General features: G+C 34.0%; 2 protein-coding genes across 2 annotated transcripts; one reads left to right on the forward strand and one right to left on the reverse strand.

Annotated features, from left to right (window-relative positions):
- Positions 1-450: 450 nt before the first annotated feature.
- Positions 451-3,122, reverse strand: LOC145792310 (uncharacterized). Its single transcript, XM_082873071.1, has 3 exons — positions 2,191-3,122; positions 1,999-2,086; positions 451-1,908 (listed from the first exon to the last, which is right to left on the reverse strand). Exons 1-3 carry the CDS (start codon positions 3,099-3,101, stop codon positions 1,177-1,179), a joined length of 1,731 nt encoding a protein of 576 aa, XP_082729197.1. The 5' UTR covers positions 3,102-3,122; the 3' UTR covers positions 451-1,176.
- A 3,531-nt stretch (positions 3,123-6,653) lies between these two features.
- Positions 6,654-8,395, forward strand: LOC114318080 (uncharacterized). The gene is made up of 4 exons (XM_028264950.2): positions 6,654-7,325; positions 7,442-7,556; positions 7,660-7,993; positions 8,141-8,395. The coding sequence occupies exons 1-3, from the start codon at positions 6,798-6,800 to the stop codon at positions 7,986-7,988; spliced, it is 972 nt and encodes a 323-aa protein (XP_028120751.2). The 5' UTR covers positions 6,654-6,797; the 3' UTR covers positions 7,989-7,993; positions 8,141-8,395.
- Positions 8,396-17,598: the final 9,203 nt, after the last annotated feature.

The raw sequence follows: 17,598 nt of genomic DNA on the forward strand, positions 1-17,598 counted from the left end.
CTAACAAGATATCATTGTTCCAACTAACCTGTTGATACGAAAGGGGGTGTATCACAGCACCACTTACTTCCAAGAAGTAGTCAGGAGTTATTAAGTGCAGATCTTGAACCTGAAAAGCATCAGCAGAACAGGTTAAACTTACACCACTACTGTATGAAAAGCAAAAAGGCACAAGATAGACAATACTCCTCAAAAGGACCTTGCCTAACAAGATTGATATCCACATCAAGAATGGAGTCAAGATTAGTGACACTGACACATAATACTGTAAATATTTTATTATGTCAGTTACTCATAAATGTTTTCTAGCACAAAATTATTTGTACTTCCAGCAACAAAAATTATATCTGTTATATGAGAGATTGATCACAAAGAATGTTGTTACAACAAAAAATAATAGAACAATATATCAGTCATGACACTACCTGAGATCCCTAAAAAATTAAAGGGAGAAAAAAAACAGATATTGAAGGGTGGAAACTCATGTCAAAATGAATAATATATACACAATGTCAAAGCATCCCAATATTTTAATTGCCAATTCCTATCTTATGGAGAAACAAAAGTAACAAACAAACTGTGCACAAAGGTTAAGAAAAAATTCAGAATACCACTAAATTGCTCCAGTCAAAATTCATAAGATCTTACTTGATCCTTTCTTGTAAGTCAAATATTCCACTCAAGAGTCCAAGAGGGAGTGCATTCAAAGTCCTCAAATGAACCCAACTCAAAACCAAGAACTCTTCATAGAACACATGTGCCCAAAACAGTTCAATAAAGAAATCAGAAGAGAAACAATCACACAAGATCTAAATTAATCAGAAGAATGTAATATAGATAACAGAAATCAGTTACAATTATACCAAGTACAGCATTATGTGACAAAGAAATTAATCAACAGGCTAATATGAAAGCTCCACAATGCAAAATCAAACAGCAGATTGAGATTCCATGAAAAGTTCCTTCAGATAGGTAAGACTTTAAAGCATCCTTCACTCCTCAGGAACCAGTAAACACCCATCACAACTCCATTTGAAGTTTTTCGATCCAAAGGAATGCCTGTTACGATCTCTCTGGCCTTGTTACACTACTCAGAAAACCATTCAGTTTTCCACAGGCCAAATAAGTTTATATACAGAATTTCAAAAGCCTTAGAAAATTAAATAGCAGCAAATTTCATTGACTATCATCACTATCATAATCAATCATATCATCATTAACTTCATCATCTTCAAGATTCTCCTCATGGAATTCGCCATCAATATCAACACATATCATTTCCATGTCTTCTTTGCATAATTCTATGGGTTGATCATCCATGTGCACTGCATTTCCAAGACCAAATGATTCAAATTCTTGGTATGGTTCATCATTGTCCTTTTCTTCCTCTTCCTCTTTCTCTTCCTCTTCATCCCTTTTCACTAGAATGTCATATATTGCCCGAGGTATTATTCTTTGTACAACTCGATAATTGTTGCCAAATTTCATGTCTTTCATATAAAACACTTGAATAGCTTGGCATGCTAGCACAAACGGTTCATCCTTGTACCAAGTTCTTGTAACATTCACACTAACATATTTATAATCATCAAATTTCATTCCATTTTTTTCATTGCCAACATCCCACCAATCACACTTAAAGAGGAACACCCGATTTCTCCCTAGATATTTCAACTCGACTATATCTCTAACAACTCCATAAAAATCAATAGCTTCTCCTTTATGGTCACCCTTAACAACCACACCACTATTTTGAGTTTTTCGGTTCATGTCACGATCTTGAGTGTGAAATCTGGTCCCATTGATAATGCAACCACTGTATCGTGTCACTCGACTATCAGGACCTCGGGCTAGGTTCATAAGTTGATTGGAAGCGTCCATGGTCCCTTCAAGTTGTTGCTTTGTGACCTAATTCCATTTATGATGTGAAATGTATTAGCATATACTTAGCTACATTATTTAAATGCACAAATAAGGTTAAAAATTTATAGCTCTTACGTATTTTAGAAACCATGTATGAAACTCTGATTCCAGCCTCTCTTGAACATTTCTCAAACCATGTCTCTCAAGTTCATCCATGTATTGCCTATAAATTATTACACAACATTATTTGACACAAATAGTTGTGAAAGTAGTAGAATTCACAATGAAAATTTTTGCAGTGAATATAATCATATGGTGGTTTCTTACCTCACATACGGTTGAACTTCATCACAATTATTCAACACATACCATCGAGCTTTCTTCAAATCTTTTAAATTCAACACATCATTAACTGCAGCTCCTATTCCACGTACTTTTTGCTTAAATACAGAAATATTTCCATCTTGTGTAGCTTTAATAGGCCCATCATAATTCCGCTCTGGTCTATTAAATTTTGTCTCACCTTCGTTGAAGTACATAGAGCAAAATGTAAGAGCCTCATTATCAATGTAACCTTCAGCAATAGAGCCTTCTGGACGGGCTTTGTTACGCACATAGCCCTTAAGAATATGCATGTACCTCTCAAATGCATACATCCACCGGTATTGCACCGGTCCAGCAAGGATTGCTTCACGTGATAAGTGTACGCATAAATGGATCATAATATCAAAAAAAGATGGTGGAAATATCTTCTCAAGCTTGCACAAAATTAAAACAATATCTTTCTCAAGTTGTTCTAAGACATCAACTCTCAATGTTTTTGCCGATAACTCCTTAAAGAACAAGCAAAGCTCAATTAAAGCCTTGCTCACATCCTTTTTCAAACATCCACGTAGGGCAACAGGAAGCAATCTTTGCAAGATAACATGGCAATCATGGCTTTTCAACCCTGTAATTCGACAATCACTAGTGCTCACACAATGTGATATGTTTGATGCATAGCCATCTGGCAACTTAATTGTACTCAAGAATTCACAAAAACTCCTTTTTTCAGTTGGAGAGAGCATGAAGCAAGGAGTGGGTAGGTAGGTTTTTCCATCTACTTGCCTTGGGTGTAATTCAGGCCTTATACCCATAGCCACTAGATCAAGACGAGCCTTGTATGAGTCCTTGGTTTTTCCATCAACGTTCATCAATGTTCCCATCACACTATCGCATACATTCTTTTCAATGTGCATAACATCGAGGTTGTGGCGAACTTTGAGGGTTTTCCAATAAGGCAACTCAAAGAAGATGCTTCTCCTTGTCCAATTTAAATATTGAGGAGAACGTTTTCGCTTCTTCCCACGTTCATCTATCTTCCCAAATACTGTCGAGTCAAGATAAATTCCCTCACCCCATCAATGTACTGAGGTGACCTTCTATTACGAAGTTGCATCCAACTCCTATCCATGGTGCAAAAGAACTAAAGAAGAAAGAGAAAAAAAAAAAAAAGAAAAAGAAAAAGAAGAAGGTAAAAGCTTAAAAAATAGGAAACATAATGCTACAATTTTCGACTCTCATAACACAAGCGAATCAAAATAAATTTAACAATGCAATCAATCGAATTGGCATCTACATTTCCAAATAACACAAATATAATAAAATCAAACAAATCAGGATTAGATCAGACCATATCATCAAAGCAAAAGAAACATCAAATTAAGCATTAATATAGGGATTCTACGAATTCTTCATCACCACACAATCACCCCCTCAAAAAATTCTAAATGGATAAATCTTGATTTTAGATATTTAGGTAGATAGATCATTGGTAGTCCCAAACCCTTGTTTTTGAAAAACTCTAACCAAGCAAAGTGATTACTATCGTTTTATGAGAGCTAAATCCAAGAAGATACATGTATAAATCAACAATATGTAAAGAGCATATAAATAGTAATACAAAGAAGAATAAATTACAAGCTCAATTTCCTGGTTCCTTTTAACCAAAGCTGTGACTACCATAAAATTTCATAACGCAATAAAAAGAGCCAAATTAAAAGCCTTTGTGTGCATAAGGGGAATTAACACAGGTAGTTGAAATAAGCAATATAGTAATATTACTATATTACTATATTAACACAGGTAGTTGAAATAAGCCTTTGTCGAGTTTTTGCTTTGTTTCAATTCCAACCCATCCAAAGTGATATTTTCATTTAAAAAAAAAAAAAAAAGTTTATAGTTACTTTCTCAAGTCAAGTGTAACTGTATAAAACATCTACATGCTATTAGTATCTTCAAATTTTAAGGAGGATAATGGACAATCTTAATATTTTAGAAACATCCTTACTCTCAAAAGAAACAATACCACTAAAAAAAATGATTAAAAAACCACTATAAAAGCCAACTCCCAAACAAGCTTTGTGTGGTTGCTTGTGTTAAGATGGTTGTCAGTCTCGTCTTGTTTGTTATTTAATGCTTAATAGCATACCTGCTTAAAATTCATATTAGTGAGTTCAAAACTGTTTCTTCTTTCTATTTTATTGTATGTTTGAGTTTTAATGACATCAATTTTCTATCCTATTAATGTTAAATTTTTGTTTGCTATTTTCTTTGAGTTCCCCTGTTATGTAGTAGGCTTCATACTTTAATTTTGCAACATACAAAATAACCAAAAAGTCACTACAAAAAAATCACCTATTCTCTTTCCTTTTCTGTAGGTCTTTTTGTAAAATGCTAAAAAGCTAATTAAAATAATCAATTCCCAAAACAACTTTACATAATCCATTCAAATTATAATGGTGTGGAACAGTTCATGTTTTGTTTGACATGTAGAGTAGTACAGAAGTTAAGAGAAACAAACTATAGAAACCTATCAATATATATTTCATTTTTTATATAAATAAAATTGTGTAAGTGGAACAGCTCAAGATCAAAAGATGGAACCCAATCTTCACCTCTTCCTACAATCTGAACTATGTCAGAGTTGATTGCCAGATAAATTTGAGTAAAAGTTGATCCAAAAATAGAACCATGTCACTTAGAACTAAAATAATTTGTTCTCTAAAATAATTAGAAAAAAAAAACCACAGATCAATGTTACAATAATAGATCCTAATGTTCGGAAAACCAAATTCAAGTATAAATTGAAACCAAACAATACAAGTTCCTAGCAAACAAACTGAAGAAACACAATCTCTTGAATCAATTTCATGCCGAAACAAACAAAAAGAAATCTGAACTGTGAGAAGCAGAAAAAGCATCAAAAAACGACGATTGTTCGTCTAAAAATGAATGAATCGAAGACATAAAAACATCATCAATTTTGTATAAATTTTAGCTCAAAATAATAATCGATTAATCGATCAAACCTGTGATTGAAATAGCTGAAATAGCTGTTGAGAGAGATCAGATTAGGGATCGAAAATGTCGCGGACGAAATCCACAAACCACCGATCAGAGTCTCTAAGAGCAGGGATGAAATCAACAATGAAATTAGGGATGAGAGAGAGAGAGAGAGAGAGAGAGAGGGGTCTGAAGAGGAAATGAAATCCCGATTATAATTGTGCAAAGAGTGAAAATATAATAACAAAATGTATGAGTTAGGTTTATTGGCAACCAACTAAAGAGGTCTGCAAAAAGTCATTAACTCTTTTGCAACCAAATAGCTTCGTTTTAAAAATAAAATAATATGATTAAGTATTTCTTTTTTTAAAGTCCTTTATTTTGTCCTTAAAAATATAGGTTTTATAGACAAAAAAATGTTGTTCCTAAAATTTTGTCTTTAAAACCTTGATTTCTTGTAGTGCTTCTTTTTAATATTGAGATCAATTAATTATCAAATAAAATTTTTACCATAAAAAAAAAATTTCAAGGATTTTTGGTAGGATGATGGATGAATGGAAACCCCATCTCCCCCTAATGGTGGTGTCTTTGATTGTGAATAATGATAAGATTTTTAAAAATTGTGATTCTAAATTGAACTGAACTGCATTTTACTAGTTGTGTCTAAGTTGGTTTCAAAATTTTCATAGTTTAATCTAATTTCAAATTTAATGAAACCACATAATTATTGGTTGGTTCAGTACTTAATTTACTCGAACAAATCCCGGTCACCCCTACTTTGCTGTGTAGAACTTTTCTGAATCATCATTGTTGGTGCAAATTTAGTTAATGAGATCAAAAGAGATAAAATAGAAAATAATTAGTATTATATCAAGGTACGTTATAACGTCGCTTTCCTTAAGAAGATATTTGCCCTCATCAATTCTGTCGAATATGGTGTGCACCGGGTTACCCGCGAATCCACCTTCAGGATACAATGAAACCCAGTCTAAAGACTGATGTCTGACTACATTATGCACGAACGAAATCAGATCTCGAATACTTTTGAATTTTCTAATCCACCAAGTATAGAGGAAAATAATAATATGAATGTTAGAAGGAAATTTTATGGATTTCATATGGGTGATTTCTATCCAATTTCCGACCTATTCTGCCTTTATATAGGTATGGGTTTGTGTCCCTTAGACCAAAGGTCGTGTCCTTTAAATTAAAAAATGACACCCCTTAAATCTAAGATTCATGTCTTTTGGTTTAAATCCAATAGTTACACTCTTGGTTTAAATCCAAAAGTTGTTTAAACTCAATAGTTACACTTTTTGATTTAAACCCAAAAATCATCTCTTTAATCATTCATATAACTATATTATATACTTAAATATATATAAATATATTATGGAAATGTGCCAACAATCATTGGTCCTTACCTTTCTTCAACTGCTCAGCCTTTTAAGTCCACATTCTTCTACTCTGCTCTGTCCCAAAATGGCAGAGACACTTCGTTTATCCCAATTAACACACCTGCAACAGAGTCAGAAGCTTTTCATCTCTTCTCCTAACACCTTCCTATACTAACTCAAAACCCCATTTCTTCTTCTTCACTTGCACATTCAATGGCTTCAACCACACCCAAACAATCTTCAGCCAAACAGCTTGGAGAGCTTCTCCAAGAGCAACAAGAGCCTTTTATATTAGAAATCTACCTCCTTGAGAAAGGGTATATGAAAAACAAGTTGAATTTGCAGAGCGGTTTTTGCAATTCAAACAGCAGATTCTTGAACAAGCTTACTACCCGGGGTTCGAATATGAGAAGAAAAGTTGTTCCAACTTGTCCTAAAATTGTAAGAGCTGTATTAAAAAAGCTTGTATCAATTATTAACAAACAGACAATGAAGAATTCTGTGGATGGAGATGGAGAATCTAGTGCTGAACAAGAAAAACCAGAATCCGATGGGCTTTCCTCCGCAAGCCTTCAAACTTGGCGATCTCCTATATCACTCTCGGATCAAGAATTAAACATTAATTCGTTCTTCGAGAGTAATATAGAAGACGGGTTGAATTCTTTACCGAGAGATAGTGTATCAGTCACTGCAGACACTTGCCGATCCTTCAAACTTGGTGATGTTTTGCAAGAAAAAGAGGTAAAATTATTGTTATTTAATTCTCTTTTTTTCATTTATTTATTATTTATTATTATTATTATTTGGTCACTGAAATTTTCTATGTAGTAGCATAATTCAACTTACAAAGTTCACAGGTTTTTACAGATGGAAAGCTTCAATGGGGATGTGGAGAAGACAAAAAGCAACTCAGTCCTGTGTCAGTACTAGAAGAAATACATTACAATGAAGGCTCACTACTTCACAGCAAGGGTGAATTTTTTTTTTTTGCTAAAAACTTAATGAAAGTACACCAATATGATCCAGCTTTTTCTGATTCTAACTCTGCTCAACTTGTTTGTTATGGATCAAACAGGACAAAGAAATGCCAACAAATACTCCATAATTGCAGTTCCCTTCAGTAATTTCATCACCTGGTTTAATGAGCCAAGTTTTGAAGCCGAAAGGGTTTTGCAGGAACCAAAACAGCTTCTCTCAGAGTCCACGGATGTGAGGACATGGAGTAACACAACCCAACTGATGAATTTGGATTTTACAGCTTCAGTAGCAGAATGGAGTGATTTTGAGCCGCGGATTAGGGAAATCGGTGCGGAGATTGGAGATGCCATTTTAAATGATATCAGCAAGGAGATTGTTGCAGACATGATGGAACTTGTGGCACCTCATTTATGTCAACCTACTTAAAAAAGGTTCAGTTAATTCCTTTGTCTCTCTCTTCCAATACACAGCCACAGGCACTGCATCTCTCTGCTTGGACATGAATGGAGACAGAGATACCACCTGAAGTTTCTATTTATTTATTATTTTTAAATTTCTTTTTATTTTTTATTTTTTAGGGAAGTTGCATTCTATACTCGGGTATTCCTGAACTAGACAAGCAGTTTTTTCTTCTCTTTTACCTCAGCATGTTCACTGGATTTCCAGATCAAAGTCTACTAGGACTTAGTTCTTTGCTTAGAGCAACACATAAGGAATATCCAACATAGGACTTTTACTGCAGAGGTCTTGTACAATTTTATCTGTATATATATACATATATATTCTTGAACATATGAAACTCAACATGCATAAAGTTTTTTTTTGTTTTGTTTTGATGTCTGGCCTTTTTGATCCTTCGGAACAACTGGATGAATTAGTCGATCATTTTAGGCAGCTCGATGATATTAGACTCTATTTTATTTTATTTTTTCTTCTTCTTCTGGAGCCACTATAAAAAATTCTGTTCAACTAACACAAACCTAATCCAAATTATTGAGCTATGATACAATCAAATCCGAACCAACAAAATGTTGAATTGAATTGTAGCAAGTTTCTAGTGGGGTATGTTGAAGGCAAAACTAGAGGATGAATTGGTAGATGTTGATGTTTTAACCACCACTAAGAAAACAACAATGTTGTACTCTTTGAAAAACTGTTTAGATAAGTATTTAGAAAATAAAATGTATTGACCAGATTTATTTGAATGTATCTTTATCACATAAAATTTAAATTTATATCCTATATTTCGTTTTCTAATAACTTTTTGTTTTTTTGTAAGTTTGTGATCTTTCCAATAAGAAAAAGAATATCTTAGATAGATACACATAGGACAACCGATCATTTTCATTCGAGTGAAAGACGCTATTGTCCAAGCAATGCTTAAACACAAGTAATCTGACAAAAATAAGGTATTTCATGGCATTTAAACCTCAAACACAGGTTTCAACGACCTCTGGAATCTGAACTAAGCATCACTTGCCCCAGAGATATGTTTGAAATATGGGAAATTATTCAATAATTCCTGGAGTACCACGCGTCTGTACTCTTTAACCAATCATTATTCAATATGTTCCCTCATATTTTCCAATCACCCAACACAATACCTTCTCCACTAATCATAATACTATGGAATACCACATGTCCATATTCCGAGATTACTGAATAATTACTTTTAAAATATAGTTTTGACTTTTAAAATCGTAGAAGGTTGTATACTTGCTTTTGTTTTGGTGAAAAATATTTTTCAAGAAAAATTTTAATTTTAATTTTTCGTAAAAAATATTTTCTAATATTTGATCGAGTCATTGAAACTAAAATATTAGTAGTTGTATTCGTGATTGTGGGGTGGAGGAGGTGGTGGTGGTGGTGGTGGTGCGGTGGAGTTCGCCAGTAGCAAAGGTGGCGGTGGTTAGTTGGAGTGGTGGCGGCGCAGTGCTAGTGTGGTGGTGTTAGTAAGATTTTAGTTTGGAAACATTTTTTACTTTCAAAAGTGGAAAACATTGTCTGACTAAATAAATTTGTTTTCTTTTAATCATGAAAAATATTTTCTATTAACTTTTGTTTTTTGTTATACCAAATGCTACAAAATATAAAAAAAAATATTTTACAAAAAATAATTTTTGTAGTGGTCCGAGTCAGAAAACCCAACCCATTTTAATTTTGGTTGGGACACGTGATTGTCTCGAGTGACTTTGACCATGTTTGGGTGGTTTGGACCCTTAGAATGCCTTGAGTTGGCTTTAGAACAGCAACCCAGAATTCCTATCTTTGCTTGGTCGTTGGTTAGGGGAGGAGGTGCGTGGCCTGCGATGGGGGCTCGTGACCTTCATAATAGTCATGCCCGCGGTGTCCTTGGTCACACCCACGAGTAGGTTTGTCGTCTTAGTCGCAACCGAGGTGTGTTCTTCGCGCCCGCAGTCCTTTCGTCTTTATAAGTCACCAAAAGCTGAAAATATCTATCTTTTGATTCAATCTTCTCTCTCTCTCTCTCTCTCTCTCTCTCCTGGATGTCATTTTTCGACCCCTTTAAGCTTTTAAGCTTTGGTTTCATCTATTTTAATCCATTTTCTACCCCTAGTTATACCAAAACGTAGAGCTTAGTGATAGCTTGCATTTAATCTAAGTGTATCGTCTTTTCGTTGCCTCTCTCTCTCTCTCTCTCTCTCTCTCTCTCCTGGATGCCATTTTTCAACCCCTTTAAGCTTTTAAGCTTTGGTTTTATCTATTTTAATCCATTTTCTACCTCTAGTTATACCAAAACGTAGAGCTCAATGATAGCTTGCATTTAATCTGAACGTATCGTCTTTTTGTTGCCGGTGATATTTGGGTTGTCTCCTCTTCGTTTTGAGAGGTAAGGATTTCTTTGCTCTTTCTCAATACCTTTAGATAGACATATGATAGTTTTACTGCATTAAAAGCATGTTTGTTAAAAGATTTTCCAAAAGCATGAAAGGGGGCTTAGGGTTTGAGTTTTGAGAGTTGAAATTGTATGTTTTTAGTTGTTTTGGTAGGTTAGGAGGTAGTTAATCACGGTTATGATGATAGTGGTAAAGAGCCCTAATTTTGTTATCAAGGGTTTAATTAAATGAAAAGGGAGTAAAGATAGGTAAGGGTTAAGTTTGGTGCTGTGTGAATGTGTAACGTCCCCAAATCATTTAAATTAAAACCTTACTCATGTCTTGTTTAACTCGAAATTACACAACACCAGTTGTTAACATTTGTCTCAAAGCCCTCTTTTTTGGTATAAAACTAATAACTTCAACAACAACAACAACAACAACAAAAAAAAAAAAAAAAAAAAAGAAAAAAAGAGAAAAGGATGGAATCTAGACAAGGAAAGTCACCAACACGAAGACCTAAAACCTAAGTTTACAGGAACTTGCTCGATTCATGTTGTTGCTTTTTTATTTTATTTTATAGAGTATAATTAGTAGTATTATTTTTATTAGATAAAAATGAATTGTTAGTTATTAAATTAACACTTTGAGAGAGTTAAACCCCCAACCTCTCATGTTCATTTGTTACTTAGGAAACTGTCCAATGGCTTACCATTCCGAAATTCATAAAAAAGTTTTCTAGTTGGGTTGAGAGCTTGAATCAAACATGATTAATACAATTTTGAACGATTTGGCAAAACCAAACAATTTCCATGCAAGTAAGTAATATAGCAAGTAAGGCGAACAAAACGCCCCTATGCGAGCTTGGCGTACCCTGTCCTAGTTTTGGGGACAAACTAAGGCTTCACTATTCAATCAAGCGACATCACTACATCTTAGACACGAGAAAGCATCATGTCCTAATTATGGAAGTTGCTAGAGCTCAATATATGAACTAGGTCAATCTGGTCAAAAATGGTACCTTAGCAAGACATCGATATACCTACCCTACCCAACACCTATAAGTGAAGGGAGGATCAAGAAATACATTGGTGATCTAGGTCCGAGGCTTGTATTCCCACCATAACAGAGTCCACATCCGGCAAGCCATCTGAGATGTTAGATGGTAATTACAGTGCTTAAGTGCACATTGCACAAAATGTAATGAATATATATATATATATATATATATGACAATAAAAAATTCACCTCATGAAGTTTGAGTCAGGTTCTCTTATTTCTCCAGTAGAGTCGCTAAAAACTGTGGGATGCTTTTGGGTTACCAAGTGTGCCTAATAGTTCAGACTCCTGATTTATGATCTGATATCACTACTGCAATGTGAAATAGAAAATGAGAGTCAAGATCTGGCAACTTTGATAGAAAATCCATTTTATTGCAAAACATTTTCCAGAAATGGACTACATCACCAGATTTCAGAGTCGCCACCTAATCTTTTGGAGAAATTAGGAAATCCGTGACTCGTGGCAAAGGCCACGTCCGGCATAGCCAAAGTGTCTCGGCTCGAGAACTTAGGTATGAGAGGGGAAGGTCATTAATTGAGTACCCCCTCTCACCTAATCAAAAGATCGGCCTCTACTAAGTCATGATGTGGTTTTATAATCAACATATATTCATATTATGATTATTTATTAATGCTATCATGATGTGGTTTTATAATCAACATATATTCATATTACGATTATTTATTAATGCTGTCATTACTATTTGAGGCAATTAAATATAGATAGTGTCACTGATTTTGGTTACACTTTGATTTCATGTATTTTTTGAAAAGTCTTTTTGTGCAAACTCAAAATCATAAGAATCAACTACATTCCAATACAAACAACATAACCTTCATCCACTAGCACTCAGACAGATATCTTACCTAAGTACTTAGCCTCATGATATTACAACAGATGTGATAAGGAACATGCACACCCAACATGGTAAAGCCAAAAATTTTCATATAGTACTTCAAGATAGGTCCCAAGAAATGTTTAGATATATACACCTATATGTATGATCCTATATACAATTGGCTAATGTTATACATACACAATATACACATGAATATTATCTCGAGACATGGAACAACGCATGTATTCAGCTTTGAAAATAATAAATTCCACAAATGTGGATGAGTCAGACCTGAATGCCTGAAAAATGGATGCAATATACAAGTTATGATAAATAAAACATGATGTAGTACTGAAAGCATGTAAATAAAAGGGTTAGAAAGACTTGGGGTTGGAAGTTAGTACAACAATTCGAATAAGAAAAGAGGGGAGAGAGAGATATTATTACAATATTGAGCAAATAATAATAAAAAGAGATGGGGGATGGAGAAATTATTACAAAAAAGAATTGATTAAGACAAATTACTGCTAAATCTAATAAATCATGCTAAGTAAAGAAAATAAACCATCCAGAAGCTCCAGAACCATCCAGGAGAGCACTCCCCAGAAACTGTTTGCTCTATTCTTGAGAGGAGGTGTCCTGCATATCACAAAATGGGCCGGCCAAACAAGGAAGTGGCCGGCCGAATTCTTCTTCTGACTGGGATTTAGGTCAGTGTAGAAATTCCAGAACAGAGGCCAAAAGACATTTTTTGAGGGGTACTCATCCCTTCTAACTTATCTGCTCAAATGGACCATTTGGGGAAGAGATAGATGGGCTATAATCCTCAACAATGATATAAACAGATATATATACAACATATATTTTGCAATAAATCAACAGTTAAATGAATCAAAGACAAGAACAAATTCAAACCCAAAAAATGGATAGGAACCTACATCTTCTCTTTGTAAATAAGGGTAAATCAATACCCAAATCCATGCTATTAAGTGGAGAGTGTAGATTAATGCAAATAATTTCTTGGTAGAAGTTTTGCTTTTTAAAACAAGGGATTCATCAAATTTATTGAAAACTCCTCGTCTAGTCATAGAACAAGGATGGTTACACCCTTTTCTATGTTCATAAATGATTGAGAAAGGAGGTTTCAACTTCGTTTGACCCAAAATCTCTTGTTTTACTTCCGAAATGCTCAATGAAAAAGGGTAGGACACAACTTTTCCAACATCAAACCCCATGGATCACCCAAGCAATCCTATGAAATAACCCATAGCACTCATTGACATTGACTAAGAAGTTGAAACACATGGATTGATGCACTTAAGAGAGAGGATAAGTGAAGGTGAGGAGTGCAACAGCTAGAAAAAGTACTCTACTTGTTGAACTTGTGAATGGATGGCTAATAGCTACTCCCAAACACATCCATAGGGGCCCAAGGTGCATAAGAACTAAGAATTAAAGCCAAGGAAAACAAGAAAGCAAAGAAAAAAAAGCTATCAACTCAATAGATGGGTGGCTAAAGCTACTCCCTCCACATCCATAAGGACTTGTTCCATCCCTACAACCGTTACATAGTGAAAACAAAGCTTGAAATGAAGAGAGGAATTAATAGAGAAAAATCATTAAAAGTGTAAGAAAATCACCTCTTAAGAGGATAAGTCCTTTGGATTCACAAACTCCATTTTAATTCCCTCAAGCCACTTTAGATGTATTGTTTAATGTCTAAGAGTCTTAGCAAGGTGCTTAGGATCAAGCTTTAATGGAGCTTGGATGTCCAAAACTAAAGGGTAGTAGGTAAGAAATGTGCTCAAGAGAGAGAAGGGTCAATAGGCTCTTATGAGCTTTGGGCAAAATTTATAACCCTTAGAGTGTCAATATCTGAAATATTTGTGGAAGGTGTGTTGGATAAGCTGAAATTCTTGAAAATGCTTACACCCGGAACATTCAGCCGACCGTTCTTCTTGGTGATCAGCCTAGAGTACATTTAGCCAACCAGTATGTGATGTCCAGCTAGTCAACATGCACACTGTTAGATCAACAAGAGAATGCTAGCTTGAATTGAGAGGAGAAACAGGTATTTCATAGGATTTCATCCCTTCTATTCATTCCTACTATATTCTTTGCTCAGTTTGTTTGAAAGAATACAACTCTTTCACTTCGAAAATATGAGAGCATCTCCAATGGTGGTTGCTATATTGCTGTTGCTATAATTTGGCAATGAATAGTGTTATTTTGCCAAATTATAGCAATGGTGCTCCAATGGTCATTTGCTATTTTTGGCAAATCTCAACCAACTTTCCCTCCAAGTTTGTAGGTGTTGTTTAGATATAGGTTTTTTTTTTATTTTATTTTTGTTTATTTTTTTGTCTTTTGTGACATTTTTTTACTTGTTTGTTAAAAAAATTATATATTTATATTATTCCCAATTAGACAAATATAAAAAAAAATGAAAAATTGGAAAAATTGAAAAAAATTATATATTTATATTATAATATTTTTTTATTATAATAAAATTATCTTCATTTAATATCAGCTAATGTATTTTATCTTTTTATTGCCTTCATTTGAAAAAATATATTTATTTTTTTGCATTATACTTTATTGAAAATATTAAATTATAATAAAAATTAGTGAACATTATACATTGAAAAAATAATATTACATTGTGAAGTACAAAATACTCAAAAAAAAAAAAAAACAACATGAAATTTCATTACAAAATAAAAATTACATTGCAAATAAAGACTAACAATTACATTAAAAAATAAATTATATTGTAAATTTAAAAAATACATTATCCCGTAATTATTCATCAGGAGGTATGGGGAAATAAAAATTTGGGCTGCTCACATTTGAAGACCACTTGGCGAAAATCTCATTTTTTTGCATTGTATAATACGCTTTCATTTGAGGGTCCAAATGAGAAATGTCCGTAGTCATTATTTGGTGTTCTTCCTTTCTCATCTCAAACTCATGTTTTTTCATCTCAAGTTCTATCATCTGTTGTAGTGCTTAAATCCTTTTTTCTTCTCTTTCCTCTTTTTTCTTTTCTTTTTCAACAAGGTGTTGGTTAAATGTGTCTAATTGTGTACTCATTTTTTGGACTTCAGTTTCAATGACTTGATTTCTCCGAAATAATTCTTTTGCAGATTTCCTACCCATCGGCTTTTTACCCCTTGCAGAGACACTGCCCTCACCAATAGTTGGATTGTTACCAACACTTGGACTTGTGTCATCTCAAGAGAAATGCAATTATCCATAGGGGAATCGGAGCTGAATCAGGGGAAAATGGTGTATGTATCCTTGACTTCATTGTATTTGTAAGAGTTACATCTTGCCACCTGATATTGTTTTGCAAGATTGACCAACAATGTTCAAAAGCAAAATGTTTCTTTTCATCTTGATGGTATAAAAGTTTTGCTTGAAGCATCTGTATCAATAAAATATTAAATTAAATAATTATTTAATTTTTATATGAGACGAAATAAAATAAAATAAAAAACTAACGTAATAAATGAAGATGAAATCTTACGAGATCAACTTGAGACATCCCACTTGGGTGTAGATTTTCGACTTGCGCTAAACATTCACGAAATTTGTTAGAACATTTCATGATTGTACCCCATCGAGATTGGATAGAAACTTGTGTTCTTGACTGATCATTCTGAAGGGAGCAATATTTTTCATAAATTCTCCCCCAAAAGTGAGTATAAGATTGTGAATTGCCAACAATTGGGTCTTCAGAAATGTGACACCAAGCTTTACAAAGTGCCATATCTTCAGGAATGGTCAATGATTTTCCTCTCTTTATTTTTGATGAACCTTCCATACAGATTGTGTAAAAAAAATATAAATAAAAATGTAATTTAGAAAGTTTGTTGTGAAATAAAATTGAGTAAAAAGAGAGGAGAGAAGGTTTGTATTTATAGAAAAAAAGAGCCGTTTTTTTATAGCCGTTTTAACATAAAAAAGAGCCGTTGTAGATATGTTTTTATTTAATTTTTATTTATTTTTAATGAATAAAGTATCACACTTGGATCTCAGCCGTTGGATTGTTATTAATCAATGGCTGAGATCAATCATGTGGAAAAATTTGGTCTTCGAAGTTCAATAAAGTTAGGAAAGTTTCCAGATCTACTCTGAACAATTTGAGAGCTTCGAAACTTCAGAGAGAGAGAGAGAGAGAGAGAGAGAGAGCACACTTCAGATAAACTTCAGATGAGTGAAGATCAGAGGGAGAGAGGTTCAGATGAACTTCGGATCAGCTTCAGATCAGTGAAGATGAGAGCCGAATTCATGATCAATGATCATCCTCTTCAGATCAGCTTCGGATCAGCATCTCCTCCTCTTCCACTTCATCTTCGGATCAATGATCATCGACTTCATCTTCGGATCAATGATCATCCCCCATCTTCTCTCATCTGAAGCTCTCTCTCTCTCTCTCTCTTTCTCTCTCTCTTCAACCCTCTTTTCCAACCCTCTTCAACCCTCATCTTCAACCCTCTTCAGATCGAAGCCGTAGCCCCCATCAAATCCAGGTATTTTTCTTCCAAAACTCATAATGGATTATTTGAGAAATTAATTTGAGATTATTTATGTTGGTATTCATGAAATTTTTTAAATCTGTTATTTCTGAAATCTGTTGATTTGCTAATATTGCTGAAATTAATTTGATATTCCTGTTGGTATTTCTGAAATATGTTGATATTCTTGTTCATATTGTTGAAATTTTTGAAAATGAATTTGGTATGAATTTGCTAAAATTCTTGATGAATTCGGTATGAATATTGATGAATTTGCTGAAATTCTTGTTCATTCTGATGAATTTGCTAAATTTGGTATGAATTTGATTAATTTACTGAATATTGATGAATTCTGGAATATTAATGAATATTGATGAATTCTTGTTCAATATTTTTACATAAAACTTCATGCATTTTGGAAAATCCCAACTGAAAGGGAAGGAGGGAAGGAGGGAAGAAAGAAAACAGTTTAATTTTGGGTGACTTGGCAGATTTGGCAGCTGCCAAGTAGCTGCCAAATTTGGCACTTGATTTGGCAGTTGCCAAATTTGGCACCTGTTATAGCATGCCATTGGAGAAGCCAAGATTTCCCAAGCTGCTATATTATGGCTTTGGCAACTGATTTAGCCATCCATTGGAGATGCTCTGAGCCTCAAAACATTGTGCTAATGTCTAGAATTGCACTGCTAAAACTCGTTTTGAAAGTGGTTTTTGGTCGAAGAACATTTTGTCCAAAACAGGCATTTGGAGGGTTTAAAGCTTGATTCTTAAGCTTCTTG

The sequence above is a fragment of the Camellia sinensis genome, chromosome 6 (genome assembly GCF_055761805.1).
Source record: "Camellia sinensis isolate YWXY chromosome 6, ASM5576180v1, whole genome shotgun sequence".
Taxonomy (NCBI): Eukaryota; Viridiplantae; Streptophyta; class Magnoliopsida; order Ericales; family Theaceae; genus Camellia; species Camellia sinensis.